The 17,312-nt window shown below is 42.9% G+C and overlaps 1 protein-coding gene across 3 annotated transcripts in view; it reads right to left on the bottom strand.

Annotated features, from left to right (window-relative positions):
- Nucleotides 1-17,312, bottom strand: part of LOC124594427 (leukocyte elastase inhibitor-like) — a 153,513-nt gene that overhangs the window by 23,709 nt on the left and 112,492 nt on the right. The window contains exon 8 of one of the 3 annotated variants that reach the window (XM_047132800.1): nucleotides 5,142-5,424. The exons of the other annotated variants lie outside the window; for them this stretch is intronic. Coding sequence (XP_046988756.1) covers nucleotides 5,276-5,424 — 149 coding nt within the window. The 3' untranslated portion in view covers nucleotides 5,142-5,275. Of the gene's footprint in view, nucleotides 1-5,141; nucleotides 5,425-17,312 lie in introns of those variants that run through there. 3 annotated transcript variants of the gene reach the window in all.

Here is a 17,312-nt window from a genome sequence, read left to right on the forward strand (position 1 = left end):
TCTCTTTCTCTGGATTAGCGTCTTTGATTTTTAATCAAAACGTCCTCCGTCCCGGGTTCGAAACCCACCACCATTTTGGTTACTAATCAGCAGTGGACGGCTGAAGACTTTCGGCATAGGAAGTCGCCCTCATTCTGCCAACCGCTTTGTCAAAGAGGGCGGAGAAACGGACAGGGGTGGGAAAATGCCCCTAAAGACGGAATAATCAGCAACGATCAAAAGCATGAGAACGTAGAAGATAATGGAAACCACTGCATTAAAGACACACAACGTGTATCCACAGGACATGTGACCTGTAATTGAAAATATTTCATGATGATCTCTCCATTGGCAAAAGATTCCGTAGTACTCCCCCATTCGGAACTCTGGGCGGGGAGTTCGAAAGGGGAAGTGACTACGAGAAAAAGATTGAATAAGCAACGAAAGCATAACGTTCTACTAGTTGGGGCGTGGAATGTCAGAAGCTTGAACGTGGCAGAGAAGCTAGAAAATCTATAAAGAGAAATGCAAAGGCTCAATCTAGACATAGTAGGGTTCAGTGTAGTGAAATGGAAAGAAGACAAGGATTTCTGGTCAGATGAGTATAGGGTAATATCAACAGTAACAGAAAATGGTGTAACAGGAGTAGGATTCCTTATAAATAGGATGGTAGGGCAGAGAGTGTGTTACTGTGAACAGTTAAGAGATAGAGTTGATTTTATCAGAATCGATGCAGACCAGCACCGACAACGATAGTTAAAGTACACATTCTGAAGTCGCAGGCTGAAGACGAAGAGATAGGGCTATTGAAAGAGTAATACAGTACGTAATCGGAGATGAAAATTTAATAGTCATGGGGGTCTGGAAAGCAGTTGTAGGGGAAGGAGTAGAAGAAGAGGTTACAGGAGAATATGGGCTTGGGAAAAGGAACGAGAGAGGAGAAAGAGAGAGTTCTGTAAAGAAAGTAATAGCGAATACTCTGTTCAAAAACCACAAGAGGAGGAGGTGTACTTGGAAAAGGTCGCGTGATACGGGAAATCAGATACTGGATTGTAAGGTGTACCCAGGGGCAGATAAGGCTCAGATCACAATTTAATAGTGATGAAGAGTAGGCTGAAGTTTAAGAGATTAGGCAGGAAGAATCAATAAGCAAAGAAGTGATACAGGAAACTAAGGAATGACGAGATACGCTTGAAGTTTCCGAACGCCATAGATACAGCAGCAAGGAATAGCTCAGTAAGCAGTCCAGTTGAAGAGGAATGGACATCTCTAAAATGGGCAGTCACAGAAGTTGGGAAGGACAACATAGGTATCAAGAAGGTAACTGCGAAGAAACCTTGGGTAACAGAAGAAATACTTCAGTTGATCGATGAAAGAAGAAAATACAAAAATGTTTAGAGAAATTCTGAAATACAAAAATACATGTCGCTGAGGAATGAAATAAACAGAAAGTACAGGGAATCTAAGACGAAATGGCTGCAGGAAAAATCTGAAGAAATCGAAAAAGAGATGATTGTCGGAAGGACTGACTCAACATATAGAAAAGCGAAAACAACCTTCGGTGAAATTAAAATCATGGGTGATGACATTAAGACTGCAACGGAAATTCCCCTGTTAAATGCAGAAGAGAGAGCGGATAGGTGCAAACAGTACATTGAAGGTCTCGACGAGGGGGAAGATTTCTCTGTTGCGATGGAAGAAGAAACAGGATTCGAAGTAGAAGGGATAGGGGATGCAGTATTAGAATCAGAATTTAAGAGAGCTTTGAAGGGCTTAAGATCAAATAAGGAAGAAGGGATCAGAATATCTAAAATCATTGGGGAAAGTGGCAACAAAACGAGTATTCACGTTTGATTTGTAGAATGTATAGGTATACCATTTGACGTTCAGAAATATATCATCAAAACAATTTTGAAGACTGCATGAGCTGACAAGAGCGAGAATCATTGCACAATCAGCTTAACAGCTCATGCATCCAAGTTACTGACAAGAATAATATGCAGAGGAATGGAAAAGAAAATTGAAGATGTGTTAGATGACGATCAGTTTGGCTTTAGTTAAGGTAAAGGCATCAGAGAGGCAAATCTGACGTTGCGGTTGAAATGCAAGCAAAACTAAACAAAACTCAAGACACCTTTACAGGATTTGTCGACCTGGAAAAAGCGTTTTACAATGTAAAATGGTGCAAGATGTTGGAAGTTCTGGAATAAAAAAAGGGTAAGCTGTAGAGGGGTAACATATAATATGTACAAGAACCAGATGTGACTGGAAGAGAAAGAACGAAATGCTCGGATTACAAATGGTGTAAGAAAGGGCTGTAGTCTTTTACCCCTACTGTTGAATCTGTACATCGAAGAAGCAATGATGGAAATAAAAGAAAGGTTCAGGAATGGGATTAAAATTCACGGTGAAAGGATATCAATGAAACGATTCGCTGATGACATTGCTATCCTGAGTGAAAGTGAAGAAGAATTACATGATGTACTGAATGGAGTCAACAGTCTAATGAAAACCAAATATGGATTGAGAGTAAATCAAGAAAGACGAAAGCAACGAGAAGAACCAGAAATGAGAACAAGAGGACTGATGGTCACGAAGTAGACGAAGTTAAGGAATTCTACTACCTAGGCAGCAAAATAACCATGACGGACGGAGCAAGGAGGAAATCAAAACTAGACTAGCACTGGCAAAAAGGGATATCCTGGCCTAGAGAAGTCTACTAGTACCAAACATAAGCCTCAATTTGAGGAAGAAATTTCGCAGAATGTACGTTTGGAGCACAGCATTGTGTGGCAGTGAAACATGGACTGTGGGAAAACCGGAACAGAAGAGAATCGAAGCATTTGAGATGTGGTGCTATAGACGAATGTTGAAAATTAGGTGGTCTGATGATGTGAGGAATAAGGAGTATCTGTGCAGAAACGGAGAGGAATGGAATATGTGGAAAACTCCGAGAAGGAGAACGGACAAGATGACAGGACATCTGTTAAGACATCAAGGAATGACTTCCATGGTCTTAGAGGGGGCTGTAGAGTGCAAAAACTGTTGAAGAGGACAGTGATTGAAATACATCCAGTAAATAATTGAGAACGTAGGTTGCAAGTGCTACTCGAGAAGAGAAGGTTGCCACAGGAGGGGAATTCTATGTGAATTCGTAAGGGACCAAACTGCTGAGGTCATCGGCCCTTAGACTTACACACTACTTAAACTAACTTCTGCTAAGAACAACACACACAACCATGCCCGAGGGAGGACTCAAACTTCCGGCGGGAGGGGCCGCGCAATCTGCGACATAGCGCCTTAATCCCGCGGTCACTCCGCCCTGCGAGAGGAAGTCGTGGCGTCTTCGGTCAGAACCTGATGACTCAAAAAATTTGTGTGTCCTTGAAGAACAAAAATTCTCAAGCACAGCTCTCGTTTTCCTTCATTTCTTCTGGAGGTATGTATGGTAACATTTGTGTATACGCTTATATTCTCCATTAGAGTTACAGTTTCAGAAAGTGGGCACCGTCTGGTCGACTTTGAAGCTTGTTACTCTTTTCGTGTCTACAATAAATAAAAATTGCATAACGTGTACTATTTAGGGTCAGAAAACGTAATGGACGATTCAGTATCCTTGTTTGTATGGGTAGACTCAAGACATCTTATGGAATTCAGCTATTATAACTTTTATGGTTATACACTGCTGGCCATTAAAATTGCTACACCAAGAAGAAATACAGATGATAAATGAGTATTCATTGGAAAATATATATCATACTAGAAGTGACGTGTGATTACATTTTCACGCAATTTGGGTGCACAGATCCTGAGAAATCAGTACCCAGAACAACCACCTCTGACCTTAGTAACGGCTTAGATACGCTTGGGCATTGAGTCAAACAGAGCTTGGATGGCGTGTACAGGTACAGCTGCCCATGCAGCTTCAACACGATACCACAGTTCATCAAGAGTAGTGACTGGCGTATTGTGACGAGCCAGTTGCTCGGCCACCATTGACCAGACGTTTTAAATTGGTGAGAGATCTGGAGAATGTGCTGGCCAGGGCAGCAGTCGAACATTTTCTGTATCCAGAAAGGCGCGTACAGGACCTGCAACATGCGGTCGTGCATTGTCCTATTGAAATGTAGGGTTTCGCAGGGATCGAATGAAGGGTAGAGCCACGGGTCGTAACACATCTGAAATGTAACGTCCACTGTTCAAAGTCCCGTCAATGCGAACAAGAGGTGACCGAGACGTGTAGCCAATGGCACCCCATACCATCACGCCGGATGATACGCCAGTATGGCGATCACGAATACACGCTTCCAATGTGCGTTCACCACAATGTCGCCAAACACGGATGCGACCATCATGCTGCTGTCAACAGAACCTGGATTCATCCGAAAAAATGACGTTTTACCATTCGTGAACCCAGGTTCGTCGGTGAGTACACCATCGCAGGCGCTCCTGTCTGTGATGCAGCGTCAAGGGTAACCGCAGCCATGGTCTCCGAGGTGATAGTCCATGCTGCTGCAAACGTCGTCGAACTGTTCGTGTAGATGGCTGTTGTCTTGCAAATGTCTCCATCTGTTGACTCAGGGATCGATACGTGGCTGCACGATCTGTTACAGCCATGCGGATAAGATGCCTGTCATCTCGACTGCTAGTGATACGAGGCCGTTGGGATCCAGCACGGCGTTCCGTATTACCCTCCTGAACCCACCGATTCCATATTCTGCTAACAGTCATTGGATCTCGACCAACGCGAGCAGCAATGTCGCGATACGATAAACCGCAATCGCGATAGGCTACAATCCGACCTTTATCCAAGTCGGAAACGTGATGGTATGCATTTGTCCTCCTTACACGAGGCATCACAACAACGTTTCACCAGGCGGGTGAACTGCTGATTGTGTATGAGAAATCGCTTGGAAACTTTCCTCGTGCCAGCACGTTGTAGGTGTCGTAACCGGCGCAAACCTTGTGTGAATGCTCTGAAAAGGTAATCATTTGCATATCACAGCACCTTTTTCCTGTCGGTTAAATTTCGCGCCTGTAGCACGTCATCTTCGTGGTGTAGCAATTTTATTGGCCAGTAGTGTACATTGGAAAACAAACGTCTTCTTTCAGTTCATGCCTTAAATAATTATTTCTCTAAATTAAAATAAAAACATTGCATATCCTTTTGATTCGAGATATTTTATTAAATATTTAAGGTTTTCTACATTCAGAACAATAAAAATTTCATAAAAACTGTTGCTACATATTTGCACATCACTGAAATACAGAACTCATATATGTTAAAATGCAATAATTACGCGGAAGGTTCCACGAGACGTCCGGCGAAGAGGATCGTCCGTCTGACGCGATCCAAGATGAAGATCATGAAGGGGTGGTCGGCTTTGAAGATGACAGGTGGTGGTGGTGGAAGCAGGGGAAAGCTCGCACCAAGAGGGAGGAGAACTGCAACAGCAGGAGCAGTCATTAGGTAACTTTTCTAGGAAATAATTTTATTAACGCTGTTCGTATACAAGACAGTTAAGATTTCCGGGATTTCCAGATAGCGGAAGATGAGCAATGCTTACGAAATGCAGGAATCATATTTCGTGTCCTGCAACAACGTATTGCTTTAAATTACCATTATTTTGCCGAAAACATACGAAATTGCTCGATAAGTATGAAATGTGTGAGGCACTACCCGCACGCTGGTATCTCCAAAACAAACGTTTCTTCATTGGATGGTACGGTGGGTACCAACTCTGTGATAAATTACGCGAGATTAGTAGTGGTATGATCCGACTGGCTCCCTCAACAGGAACCAGTGCCCCAAATCTTCAGTTAACCTCTTGTTATGTGTGACTGTACAAGGAAATTGAAAGTTTATCAGAGAAGAAAAGTTACAATTTTAAAGTTGTTTCAAACTTTCTACAAAACAGTTTGTGACACTTTCTACAGTTTGCTTCGCGTGTTTATTAATGTTCCAAAAATATCTCTTTGAAATATAGATGTACAAAGCTACAACATTTAATTGACAGAGGAAAATATCTTGGTGAGGGGGGGGGGGCGGGAGCGGGGGAGGGGGAGGGAGCGGGGGGGGGGGGGGGGGTAGGACCCATCAAACTGGCAAACTTGGGGCTGAAGAGGCACCACAGGACATTTTAATTTCCACTGCCTACACTTTTACAAATAAATTCATAAAACTTCGTCAGCATGGCCGTGAAGGATTCAGGATTCACACTCATAGCAGCGGAAGTTCACAAACAGCAAAATAAAACTTTTTTACATGTGAAATTTCATAATTTTTTTTCGCTTACTATTGGTTGCATTTTTTTCTATAGGCACACTTTTCTTCATAAGTAAGAGGAATTCTTCGATCAATTTTGCACAGCATAGAAAATATACTTCGAGATGTATGAAACTCTAGAATTTATTTAATGTATGAAAAAATGAATGAGCTGTTACATTTTAAACTTCATGTTGAAACCTTCCCGTCTCCTCTATATCTCTTTTGTTACGCAACCTTCCCTTTTACAATAACCTATGAAACCTTTACTTAGGATTTCTCTCTCTTGCTTAATAATAACAAATGAAATCTTCCCTTTCAAATTTATTCTCTTTCTCAATCATCGCATACAAATTTAACTGCTGCTTATTAAAAGTGATTTTCTGATTATTTCGACGAAACATAGAATGTGTCGTCGTCGTGTGGCCCTCAGTCGTTATCTGCAATAACCCAAAACTGTTCCTTACCTTTTTTACTGTTGCTGGATCGCCATCTGACTGCTACATCGAACTGCGACATGAATATACTTACTCTGGTTTACTATACTCTTTTAACTCCTGGTGGGCTGTCATAATAAGTGGCTGTGTTTATTACCAAAGCTGACGTTATTCTTTAATAGCAAAGCTGGCGTTATTCTTTAATTAATTTGACTGAAGTTACGTAATTCATAGGTACACTTTTTCTAGACAACAATAAAACTTTTGCAAAGTTTTACGTTGATGGTTTTTGGGATGGATTATAATCAGTAATGCACCATTGCTGGCAAAAATTAATTATATTCTGAAAACGTTTCTTCAAATATTTATTGCTGGTAATGAAATGATTTTACAAACGTTCAAATGGGACTTACTTTTTACAATAATCTTACAACTAGCGTTGCGCAAACGTACCTTCAGTAGTCTTCAGTTGCGCAAAGAAAATAATTCAATAATATTAGTTCCTCTTATGATAATAGTTAGCTGATGCGTCTGTACATCCGTTTATAATCTCTTGTAAATCATAGCTGGTGGCTGGCAGGCACACTGCTCCTCTCAACCTCTCGCTTCAGACCTGCTACCAACTCGCTTCACATCTCGCTTACTACTGACTTCCTACGAACGCTAAAGTGCTGTCTCTGCTGCCCACAATGCTTTCTAGTGCAGACAGTCCCTGCTACCATTACAAAATGTATCAGTGCGCGGTCTTTCCCGCTCTTTTCTTAAAATGTATCCATACGTGGTCTAGCCCCCCTTTTTAAAATTATATCACTTTGTGGTCTCTCTTGCCAACAATACTTTGGTGTAGACATTCCCTGCTACCACAATTATTTCCAACACGACAAATATTAATTATTCCTACTTAATCCTATTAATAAACATCTTTCAAAATTGTGGTTTGAAAATGGACAATAGAAATATACATGTCTTACAATATTTAGAAAAAACTCCAATTTTATAGTTAATTATCTCAATTTTTACCACAGTTTTTAATAGATTTGGAAACCAGGAGCTCCTTTTTACTAGGCAGGAGTGTCATCAAATGCGCCATACGGGACACAGTGTTAGCGCAACTGCCCAGACTATGTCGGCACGCCTCATGGCCGACCCACATTCCCACCGAGTGCCAGCTATCCGCAGTCCCTGTTCATTTCCTCCATGCTCACTACTGTGAGATTCCCGCAGGAGATCGGATGTACTTGTGCATCCGCAATGAAGAAGGTGTCCATTGCACATTTAGGCGAATCAATTATATGAATGCATGGTGTCCGTGCTTTTGGACATGTCCGAAAAAACAGACACCATTCATATAACAGACCGATGGCTGAAAATTTTACGACCACTGCCCGTGGTGATATTACATACTGGTTCGTGGTCCTGCTGGCACATGTCCCAGCGGGGAAAGTTGTAAGATGCCGTGGTCTCCTGACCTTCATTGCTTACACATTCCGCCCCCACAGTCAAATTCCACACATCAAGACGCTTCATTCGAACCCAATCTAGATAAGATAAAGTCAATGTTGTATGAATTCATGTAAACGATATGCAAATAACTAATAAATCGCAAGTGCGCACTGTGGTTGAAATACTCGAGGCTGGCGTACACACATACATTCCAGACACGACGGTCACAGGAGCTTTTAGTTCGAGAGAGGCAACCGCACGCCAGGAGGCCGGTCCCAAGTTTACCACGTCGGCCGGTGACCGCCCGTGGAGTGGACAGCGTTTGCCCGAGTGAAAGGAGGAACGACCCCGTGTTCGGCTTAAAAGCAAATTCCGCTACATTGTGTGGGAGCGCCCAGCCCGCACATTCTTTACAAACATAGCACGCAATTTCAGAGATTTTCACGTGGAGACAGCAAACGCCAAACGCCGATACTACAGATTTCTGGATTGGTCGCCTTAAACGAAACGTCATTCTCCCATTTTAGAAGAGCAATGCTGATTGACAGACCATATTTCTGACACCTTGAGCTGAAGAAGTAATGGAAGAGACCGAAAGATATACCCCTTCACGTCTGGCATGGAGAGGGGCCGTTCTGTTGTCGCTCTTGAAGCGAGAACACGTAACGAGAGCGTGCGCGCCCGTACGTGTACTCAAAGAGCGAGGAACAAGTCTCTCCTCAGTACTTCACTGGGAGAGCACCTCTGTCGGGAGTGAATCGAAGTGCGACTCTGTATTGAGTCCTTGCGATTAAGCGTTGTTCACTGTGTTGGCCGCCACACTTATTGTGCGGTGTGAACGGACAGAGTTATAGTTAAACGCCTGCGAGCGAATTTTTGAGTGGCATCGCGGTGGACTGGTTATCTGACCAGTGTACCACGCCAATAGTTAGACTAGGGGCCAGTAGGAGTCCTTGACTTCATCAAGGCGTAGGGAGAGTTTGGTTGGCGAAGGTTAATCCAGATAGAACGAGAGTTACCTTATTTGTCAGCAGCGAGTGGTGCAGACAGCTGTCATCGTAGCTTACGGTATTGTGCGCTACAGCTCTTGCGAGCCCCATATTTCCTCCACAACAGTACACTTCACTGCATTTCACACACGACAGCCTTGACCGTACCAAACAACATTCTAATGGATAATTATTCAAGTTGAGTAGGCGCAGCTATCAGCCTCTGCCAAGTCAATAACAATCTTAAACTTTGTGCAGAAATTTCATTAGCGAATCCTATCCTTGAGAGGTAACTTCACATTCCGAAAAGAACCTGGAAATAACATGTTAAATTCATAACTAAAAGTGCCATTGTGATTCCTCCGAATTTTTGGAAAAATAAATAATAATTTTCGTTAGTTTCATGTTCTTCTTACACTAACTAGCACTACTCCAGTATCCAAGTATCCCACTAGATACGTAAGATATTTTGTGAATTTTTGTGTCATTTCCTTACAGCGCACGACTCCAGAAGATATTTATTGCTGAAAGTTTTTCAGGCATTTCTCTTTAGAACGTTAGTAGCGTCTGTCTGATTTCTGTAGTAGTGTGGGGGTGGAAATTGCATCTTGCAGGAGCCACAGGGTAAAGTGTACATCTCAGATTAATCCGTTGCGCAGAATGACAGAATAAAAACCCCCGCCGCTCACAAAGTTTATAACCTGAGCAAAGACGAATGGGGAACCATTCTAGCGATGATAAGGATTGCAAATGGAGAAATCCACTGACTTAAGCCACTCTAACAAAGGACAGACTGTTATGGTCTGGCACCTGGATATCAGCATCTTGGATACGACAAAGTAGTTCGGTTGTTTGCATGCTGTTGTCGTGAGCGTCTGTGGAAGATGATTGAAGGACAGTCAAACCACAAGTAGGCGCCAGAGCGTTGGAGGTCCCTGCCCCAACACAGAACGTGGAGGTTGAAGGTTTGCACGGTATGTAAAGCAGGATGGACGGCGACCTGTGATAGACTTCTCGACACAGAATGAGGCTGCTGCAGCCACAAGGGCTTCAGAGAACACCGTTTAGCGCACGACATCATCAGAGATGATTACTGTAGGCACGGAATCGTCGAGACTGGACCATGGGTCAACGGAAACGTGTCGCGTGGTAGGATAAATCACGTTTCTTGTTACTTCAGGTCGATGAGCGAGTCCGAAAACGCTGTTATCCAGGAGAGCGGCTGCTCGAAAATTGCACTGCACCATGGACTGTAGTAAATTAACCTATAGTGGTAAGTCAGATCCAGTTGTATCTTGTACCTCTCTTACCGCTTAAAATCGTTGATATAATTTTCGCTATAGCACATACAGCCTCCTCCTTACCTTTGTTCCTCCGTCCGCCTTCCTGTAAAGCCGCATTTCTTTCTTACTTGTAATCGACGAATAGTAATGATAATATTTAAACCCATTTACACATCTACATCTACATAATAATTCTGCCGTTGACAATTAAGTACCTGGCAGAGGAGGCATCAAACCACCTTCAAGCTATTTCTCTACCGTTCCACTCTCGAACAACGCACAGGAAAAAGGACACTTCAATCTTTTCGCGAGAGCTCTGGTTTCTCTTATTTTGTTCTGATGATCATTCCTCCCTATTGACGGGCGCCAGCAAAATATTTTCACACTCTGAGGACTAAGTTACTAATTATGTGTTCAGTATTAGTGTCTGTTTAAGTTTTCTAATAACGTTGGGAAGGGATTGGTTTGGTGATGTGGTATGGAAATGGAAATGAGCGTTTGGCGTCAATGGCCGGGAGGCCCCTCGCGGGGCAGGTCCGGCCGCCATATCGCAGGTCTTATTACATTCGGCGCCACATTGGGCGACCTGCACGCCGGATGGGGATGAAACGATGATGAACACAACACAACACCCAGTCCCTGAGCGGAGAAAATCTCCGACCCAGCCGGGAATCGAACCCGGGCCCAGAGGACGGCAAGCCGTCACGCTGACCACTCAGCTACTGGGGCGGACTGGTGATGTGGTGTCACCGCCAGACACCACACTTGCTAGGTGGTAGCCTTTAAATCGGCCGCGGTCCGTTAGTATACGTCGGACCCGCGTGTCGCCACTATCAGTGATTGAGACCGAGCGCCGCCACACGGCAGGTCTAGAGACACTTCCAAGCACTCGCCCCAGTTGTACAGCCGACTTTGCTAGCGATGGTTCACTGACAAAATACGCTCTCATTTGCCGAGACGATAGTTGGCATAGCCTTCAGCTACGTCATTTGCTACGTCCTAGCAAGGCGCCATTGCCAGTTACTGTTGATGCTGTAAAACATGTACTGTCAAGAGCGATGTTCACCAATTATGGATTAAAGTTAAGTATTCCAGCAGCTACGTACGTTTTTTGTTAGTCTCATTTCCTTGACCTGTTCCAGACCTCACGCCAGCCTGCGTGAGCTAAAACGCGTGCCTTTCGGCTTCGTCTCATTGTGGGTTGGCTGTCTTGCCAAACCACAACAGGTGATATGTCAACTACGTGCCATCTGTGCGCCATTACATGCACATTTCCATTTTTCGTAAGTCGAACCTTGCAACCTAAACTTATTTGTGTAATGCACGATGTCCCATTGTATTATAGATCATATTGTATCGGTCTGCCGACACCAAGCTTTTTTGCGCCCCAACAACGACTCTGGATCTAAATAGAAAGAAAACAGGTATCACAGGAGTTTTAGAAAGTCATGCAGGAGATGCGAGTGTAATCAAAATGGAACTGATGGTGTACCTTTCTTTATTATGTTCCTCCAGTTGCCAGTGTGATGTATGACCCCTCTGGACAATTAACATTCGTAAGAATTAAGTACAGCATTATCAATTACCATTTCTTTCCTCTTTTTATTTTCATGAGGGATACATTACAAGACATAGTGAAGTGAGCACTGTATTATGATAAGAGAACATTCACCTGGGTTTCCTTCGGACTTGCATAGTCGACAAGGATACGGAGGTCGATGCGCAGTGACCAGTTTCAGTCCAAAGCGCTGGGTGAGCTCATTCGTTTGTTCAGAAGGGGAGGCTCACAAGTGTTTTCCACCTTTCGGCCGGTCGAAGATGACAGACGTTCTGCAGTTTTTTCAAAAGATTTTACAGAAACTATTTGGTAAAATTTTTATTTTTGCTTTATTTATAGCTTTGTATGTCAGGTTTATGACGATGTGGCCATCATTTTGTTAATGGTCATGGTTATTGTGATATCTACGTGGAAGTAAAAAATGTCTCTGAGTACTATGGGACTTAACTTCTGAGGTCATCAGTCGTCAGTCCCCTAGAACTTAGAACTACTTAAACGTAACTAACCTATGGACATCACACACATCCATGCCCGAGGTAGGATTCGTACCTGCGACCGTAGCGGTCGCGCGGTTCCAGACTGTAGCACCTAGAACCACTCGGCCACTCGGCCACCCCGGCCGGCCTACGTGGAAGTAAAACACTGCGAGAAATTCAGAAAAGTTTGCAATGAGAAACAGAGGTCGCTATGATTTTGCGTTTGGTGCATATTACATAATATATTGTTGCGTATGAAATTTAATAAGATATTGAATTTTTCTTTAGACTTGGGTAGAGGTATCTGTCTGTCATCAATCTTGAGAAAACTGATCTGATGTAGGAGACCCATTTGCGATTGCGCTGCACCAGCTATAAAGCTAGGATGAAACAACCACAACATTCCTCATATTTCATAAACGATTTCATATCTCGAAATGAGATTTCGGAAAATGATAGCGGGAAAAGAGGAAACTATTTTACGTTATTATGTAAAACGTCATTATCTACCGTATCATTCCACTAACTACAGATTTTTCGATGAAAGAATGTAATTTTTAAGGACCATTGATAGTTGGTGAAACGAGAAATGCTATGGGTTTTGGAACAACATGAGTGAAGACATTACACGTTTTTTTTACCGAGGACGTGCTTTTTCATTAGCTAATGCCCTTTCCTTTCCTTCGTTCCTCACTTAATAAACCACTGTTTCAGAATTCTCTCACAGTTATCTCTGTACGACATATTAGTGAGCGGATACTATGTAAAATCCACTGTATTTTAGCAAAAGAAGCAAATTTTTAAAATGGCAACCAGAGAAATCTGTAGGTCTTACTCAAAATTCGCGACTGATGATGTTCGCTGAAAGTTACAAATGGTTAACAATCTAGGCGAAAGTAAATCGCTGCATTTTAGGTGGAATTCTTTTTAGTTACTAACGAAAGCAAGGATGATAGTAGATCTTTCTGAATGGCCACGATGCAGCTGTGGGCATATGTACAAAACATGCGGGTGTAGGCTTCAGTTCAGAACGTACTTCTCCTCCGTTGCCCGGCTTTTACCATATAACACCTGCCCATAATCTCCACCACTGTTCTCACCCCACATGCGCCTTGCTGTCTGTGCATCTACCGGCCATGGAGTTCTGTGCGGACTATAGTAGCTGAACCGTGGCATGGTCGACCCTGCTCCAGCTCTGATCTGGGTTTGTTATCTCGCGTTAAATCGCAGCTCGGATGGATAATCTGGCATGGCTAGTCTTAAATGGGCGCGCACGGTGGTGCTATTGGCTATTGGGATGGCAGGGAAGAACTCTGTCTGTGTGTGTGTGTGAGAGAGAGAGAGAGAGAGAGAGAGAGAGAGCGTCCTCGCGGAGATAAGAGGTGGAGCCATAGTGCAGAGCCGCTGTGTGTGATGTCCTGTGTGGAAGGGTGGTTGTATGTGCCGACTGGGTCCTGCCAAGCTGAGTATGTACTGTCGCACAGTGTCTGCAAGCAGCGCGTGTCAGCTTGGCTCAGTTCCACGAGTGGACTGCACTCTCAGCATAGCAGTTTCTGTTGACTTTCCATTGAAGGCGACGTTCCGGAAATACCTTGTGGAACAAGTTATTGGTGCTAGTGTGTGCTAGGGCATTTCTCTAGTATCTGGACGTCATGAACGCGTAAGCGCATTTGTGCTGTTTGAAATTATAAGCACACAGTGTCATCAGAGATACTGTGTCGCCTGGAGGCTTGCTTAGACCATCTCTGCCTTGCAGGATCCATGGGAGATGATGCGCACTGTTGATCTTGACTAGAAGACACAGTAGTGGGCAGTGGTGTGCCGTCTGTAGTAGTACAACACAGGCCGAGTGGTACGGTTGGAGCTATATTGTGATGGAGTGGAACATGTTGATTTACTGTTTAATTATTTAACGAAAGAGGTTGAAGTAGTGTTGAGAAGAATATTTTATTCTGTTTATTTTGATGAGTAATAGAACAGTATTTAATTTCAGGTAACTGATTTCGGATCTTGTTCTTTATTGCGGCAGTTTGTAATTACGCATTCCTGGTTCAGACACCCAGGGACTTGAGTATTGGGAAAGATAAACAGACATCCATAATTTACAATATGAATTTGGGGGTGGGATTAACTGTTGAATATTAGCTAAATGGCATTTTTATGAGTTGCATTTTTGAAAAGATGTCATGTGATGTTAAAGGTTACTTACGTTTGTCTACTCAAGAACTTTAACTTTTTTTAACGTGCGAAGAAATGAAAGAGATAATTATTCAATGTAGAACTGCTCTAATCAGAAAACTAATTACAGTTGCTGTAACAATTTGTCCCAAGTCACTGTCCGCATCCAAAGTTCTTGCCGGAATATGAATTATCATTTTTTACTTATTCATATTTATTATGAACCAAGTATCCTTTGCCTTTTTTTTTTTTTTTTTTTAAGAAGTGGAGAGCTCGTTGCACGAGGAGGATCTCAGTAGTTGGTTGTAGCTCATAAATGTGACGCGCTTTCAAGACAAGAGCAGTGTCACAACGTTCCCATTGTGCAGCAGGTAAGACAAAATAAAAAAATAAAAGATGGAAAAATTCATTTTTTTTCCAGTGCCAGTTTATCAGTTCAACAGTTTAATACTTCACGGTGTTCAATTCAGACAGTACTCGTGCCACTGCGAATGTTTAAACATAACAGGGAACAAGATTGGCACTTTAAAGTTACTTTCTGGCGTGTCAGATTTTGCGACACATTCTCGCAGTCGATTTCTCATGTGCGGAGTTTACGTAACCTAACGGATAGCTTACACCGCCAGCAAGCAAAATTTTTAATGAAGTCATGTCATATTATTTGAATTAAGATAACTTTCAGTGTGGGCAACATAATGGATATATAAAAAGGAATCGTCTGATTTGGCGCGTCTACGTTTCTGAAACTAGTACACGTTACAATCAATTTTGTTTTTTGATGAAGGGAAACTCAAAAAGTAACTTTTCATACCTCTTCATAGGTGTGCAATATGCCCCCTTGAGATGCACGACATATGTCAATGAGGTATTCAAATTTTTCCCACACTGCAAAGAGCATGTCTTGCGTCACAGCTTTCGCAGTTGCTGTTATGCGATGTCTCAGTTCATTTATTGTTGTTGGCAACGGAGGCACATAAACAGAATGTTTTATAAACCCCCACAATAAATAATCACATACATTCAGGTCCGATGACCTTGGAGGCCAGTAATGTAAAGCGAATCATTTGGTCCAGTGCGACCGATCCATCGTTCAGTAATCCTGATAAAATAAAATTCCCACACTCCCAGATGCCATTGCATCGGTGCCCAATTATGTTAGTAAATGACGTCGTTCGAATGACGTGGAAAAAGGAAGTTCTGAAGTATATCGAGATATGTACTTCCTGTAACAGTGTTCTCGGTAATGAAAATGGACCATACGTCTTTTCCTGCGAAACTGCGCAAAAAACACTAAATTTCGGAGACTCCCTCTCATGTTGTAGAACTTAATGTGATTGTTCCGTACCGAATATTCACAATTTATGACGGTCCACTGTCCCATTTAAATGGAATGTTGCCTCATCACTAAACACTAAGCGTGGGAGAAAACTGTCATCCTCCATCTTACTAAGAACGAAATTACAGAACTTCTCACACGTTGTTCTTCGTCACCTTCACGAAGAGCTTGCAGTAGCTGAATTTTGGATGATTTAATGTGTAAACGTTGATGCAATATACGCCAGATGGACATCAGGGGCAGGCATGTTGAGCTGTCGAGCTGCACGGCGAACGGATTTCTGCGGACTCCTTGTGAAACTATGGCGGATGCGTTCGACCTATGTGTCAGACACTCTGGGACGGCCACCGATTTGCCATTTCACAGACGACCTGTTTCCCGGAATCGTTTATGCCATAGCCTAATGCTCTGTGCTGTAGGAGGATGTACACCATACCTAGTATGAAACCGAGCTACGTGGACTCGCATTCGGGAGGACGCGTTTCAAAACCGCGTCCGGCCATCTTGATATAGGTTTTCCGTGATTTCCCTAAATCGCTTCAGGCAAACGCCGGGATAGTCCCTTTGAAAGTGCACGGCTGACTTACTTGCCCAATCGGACGGGACCGATGACTTCGCTGTTTGGTCCCCTCCCCCAGATCAGCCAACCAACCTAGTACGAAAGACACGCGAAACAGTTATTACTGACCCGCACTGCGCATGACGTAGAACACAAAACGCTTTCTGTTCTCCTGACACAACTTTACCAGAACTATAGTGGGCGCACACAGCTGCTACCTAGCGGGAACCATGTAAAACTCGAGAGTCTGCTCTTTCCAAAAGTAAGCTGTTCACGCACATATGTCAAATAACATAATAGTTACGATTTTTAAAATCGGATGATTGTTTTTGATACCCCCTGTATATGAAAATGGTATTGTAGGACTCGCGACGAAGGACGCGGTGATAGTTTTACATTTGGTAAGTACAGTACTTACGCAACCTTTGTGAAGGTCGCCATGCTGGTTGTCTGACATCGATTTGGATCCAGCGCCTGCGCAGTTACGCGACGCAAAAACGTCCTTAAATTTAAAGAGTGTAGTGCATCGGGCAAGTGAGGTGATGTTTATTCATATTTAAATTTGTCAGTCGAGTTTGCCTACCTTTTTTTCTTCTGACGTACATGTTTTGGTAATGTAAATTTCTTGCTTTAAATTTCACCAAGTAACTGAAATGCTGTGTTTGTTTTAATTTTTAAATTTGTCGGTCGGTTTGGCAATTAACTGGACTAGCTCCTTCTCTGGTTATGTAACAGTTTTTTGGCAAATTAACAGCCTTTTCTTTAAATCAGCTTTGTCAATCTCCGATGTTATTAAGGGGCAAGTTACT

Source organism: Schistocerca americana, chromosome 2 (genome assembly GCF_021461395.2).
Source record: "Schistocerca americana isolate TAMUIC-IGC-003095 chromosome 2, iqSchAmer2.1, whole genome shotgun sequence".
NCBI classification, from domain to species: domain Eukaryota; kingdom Metazoa; phylum Arthropoda; class Insecta; order Orthoptera; family Acrididae; genus Schistocerca; species Schistocerca americana.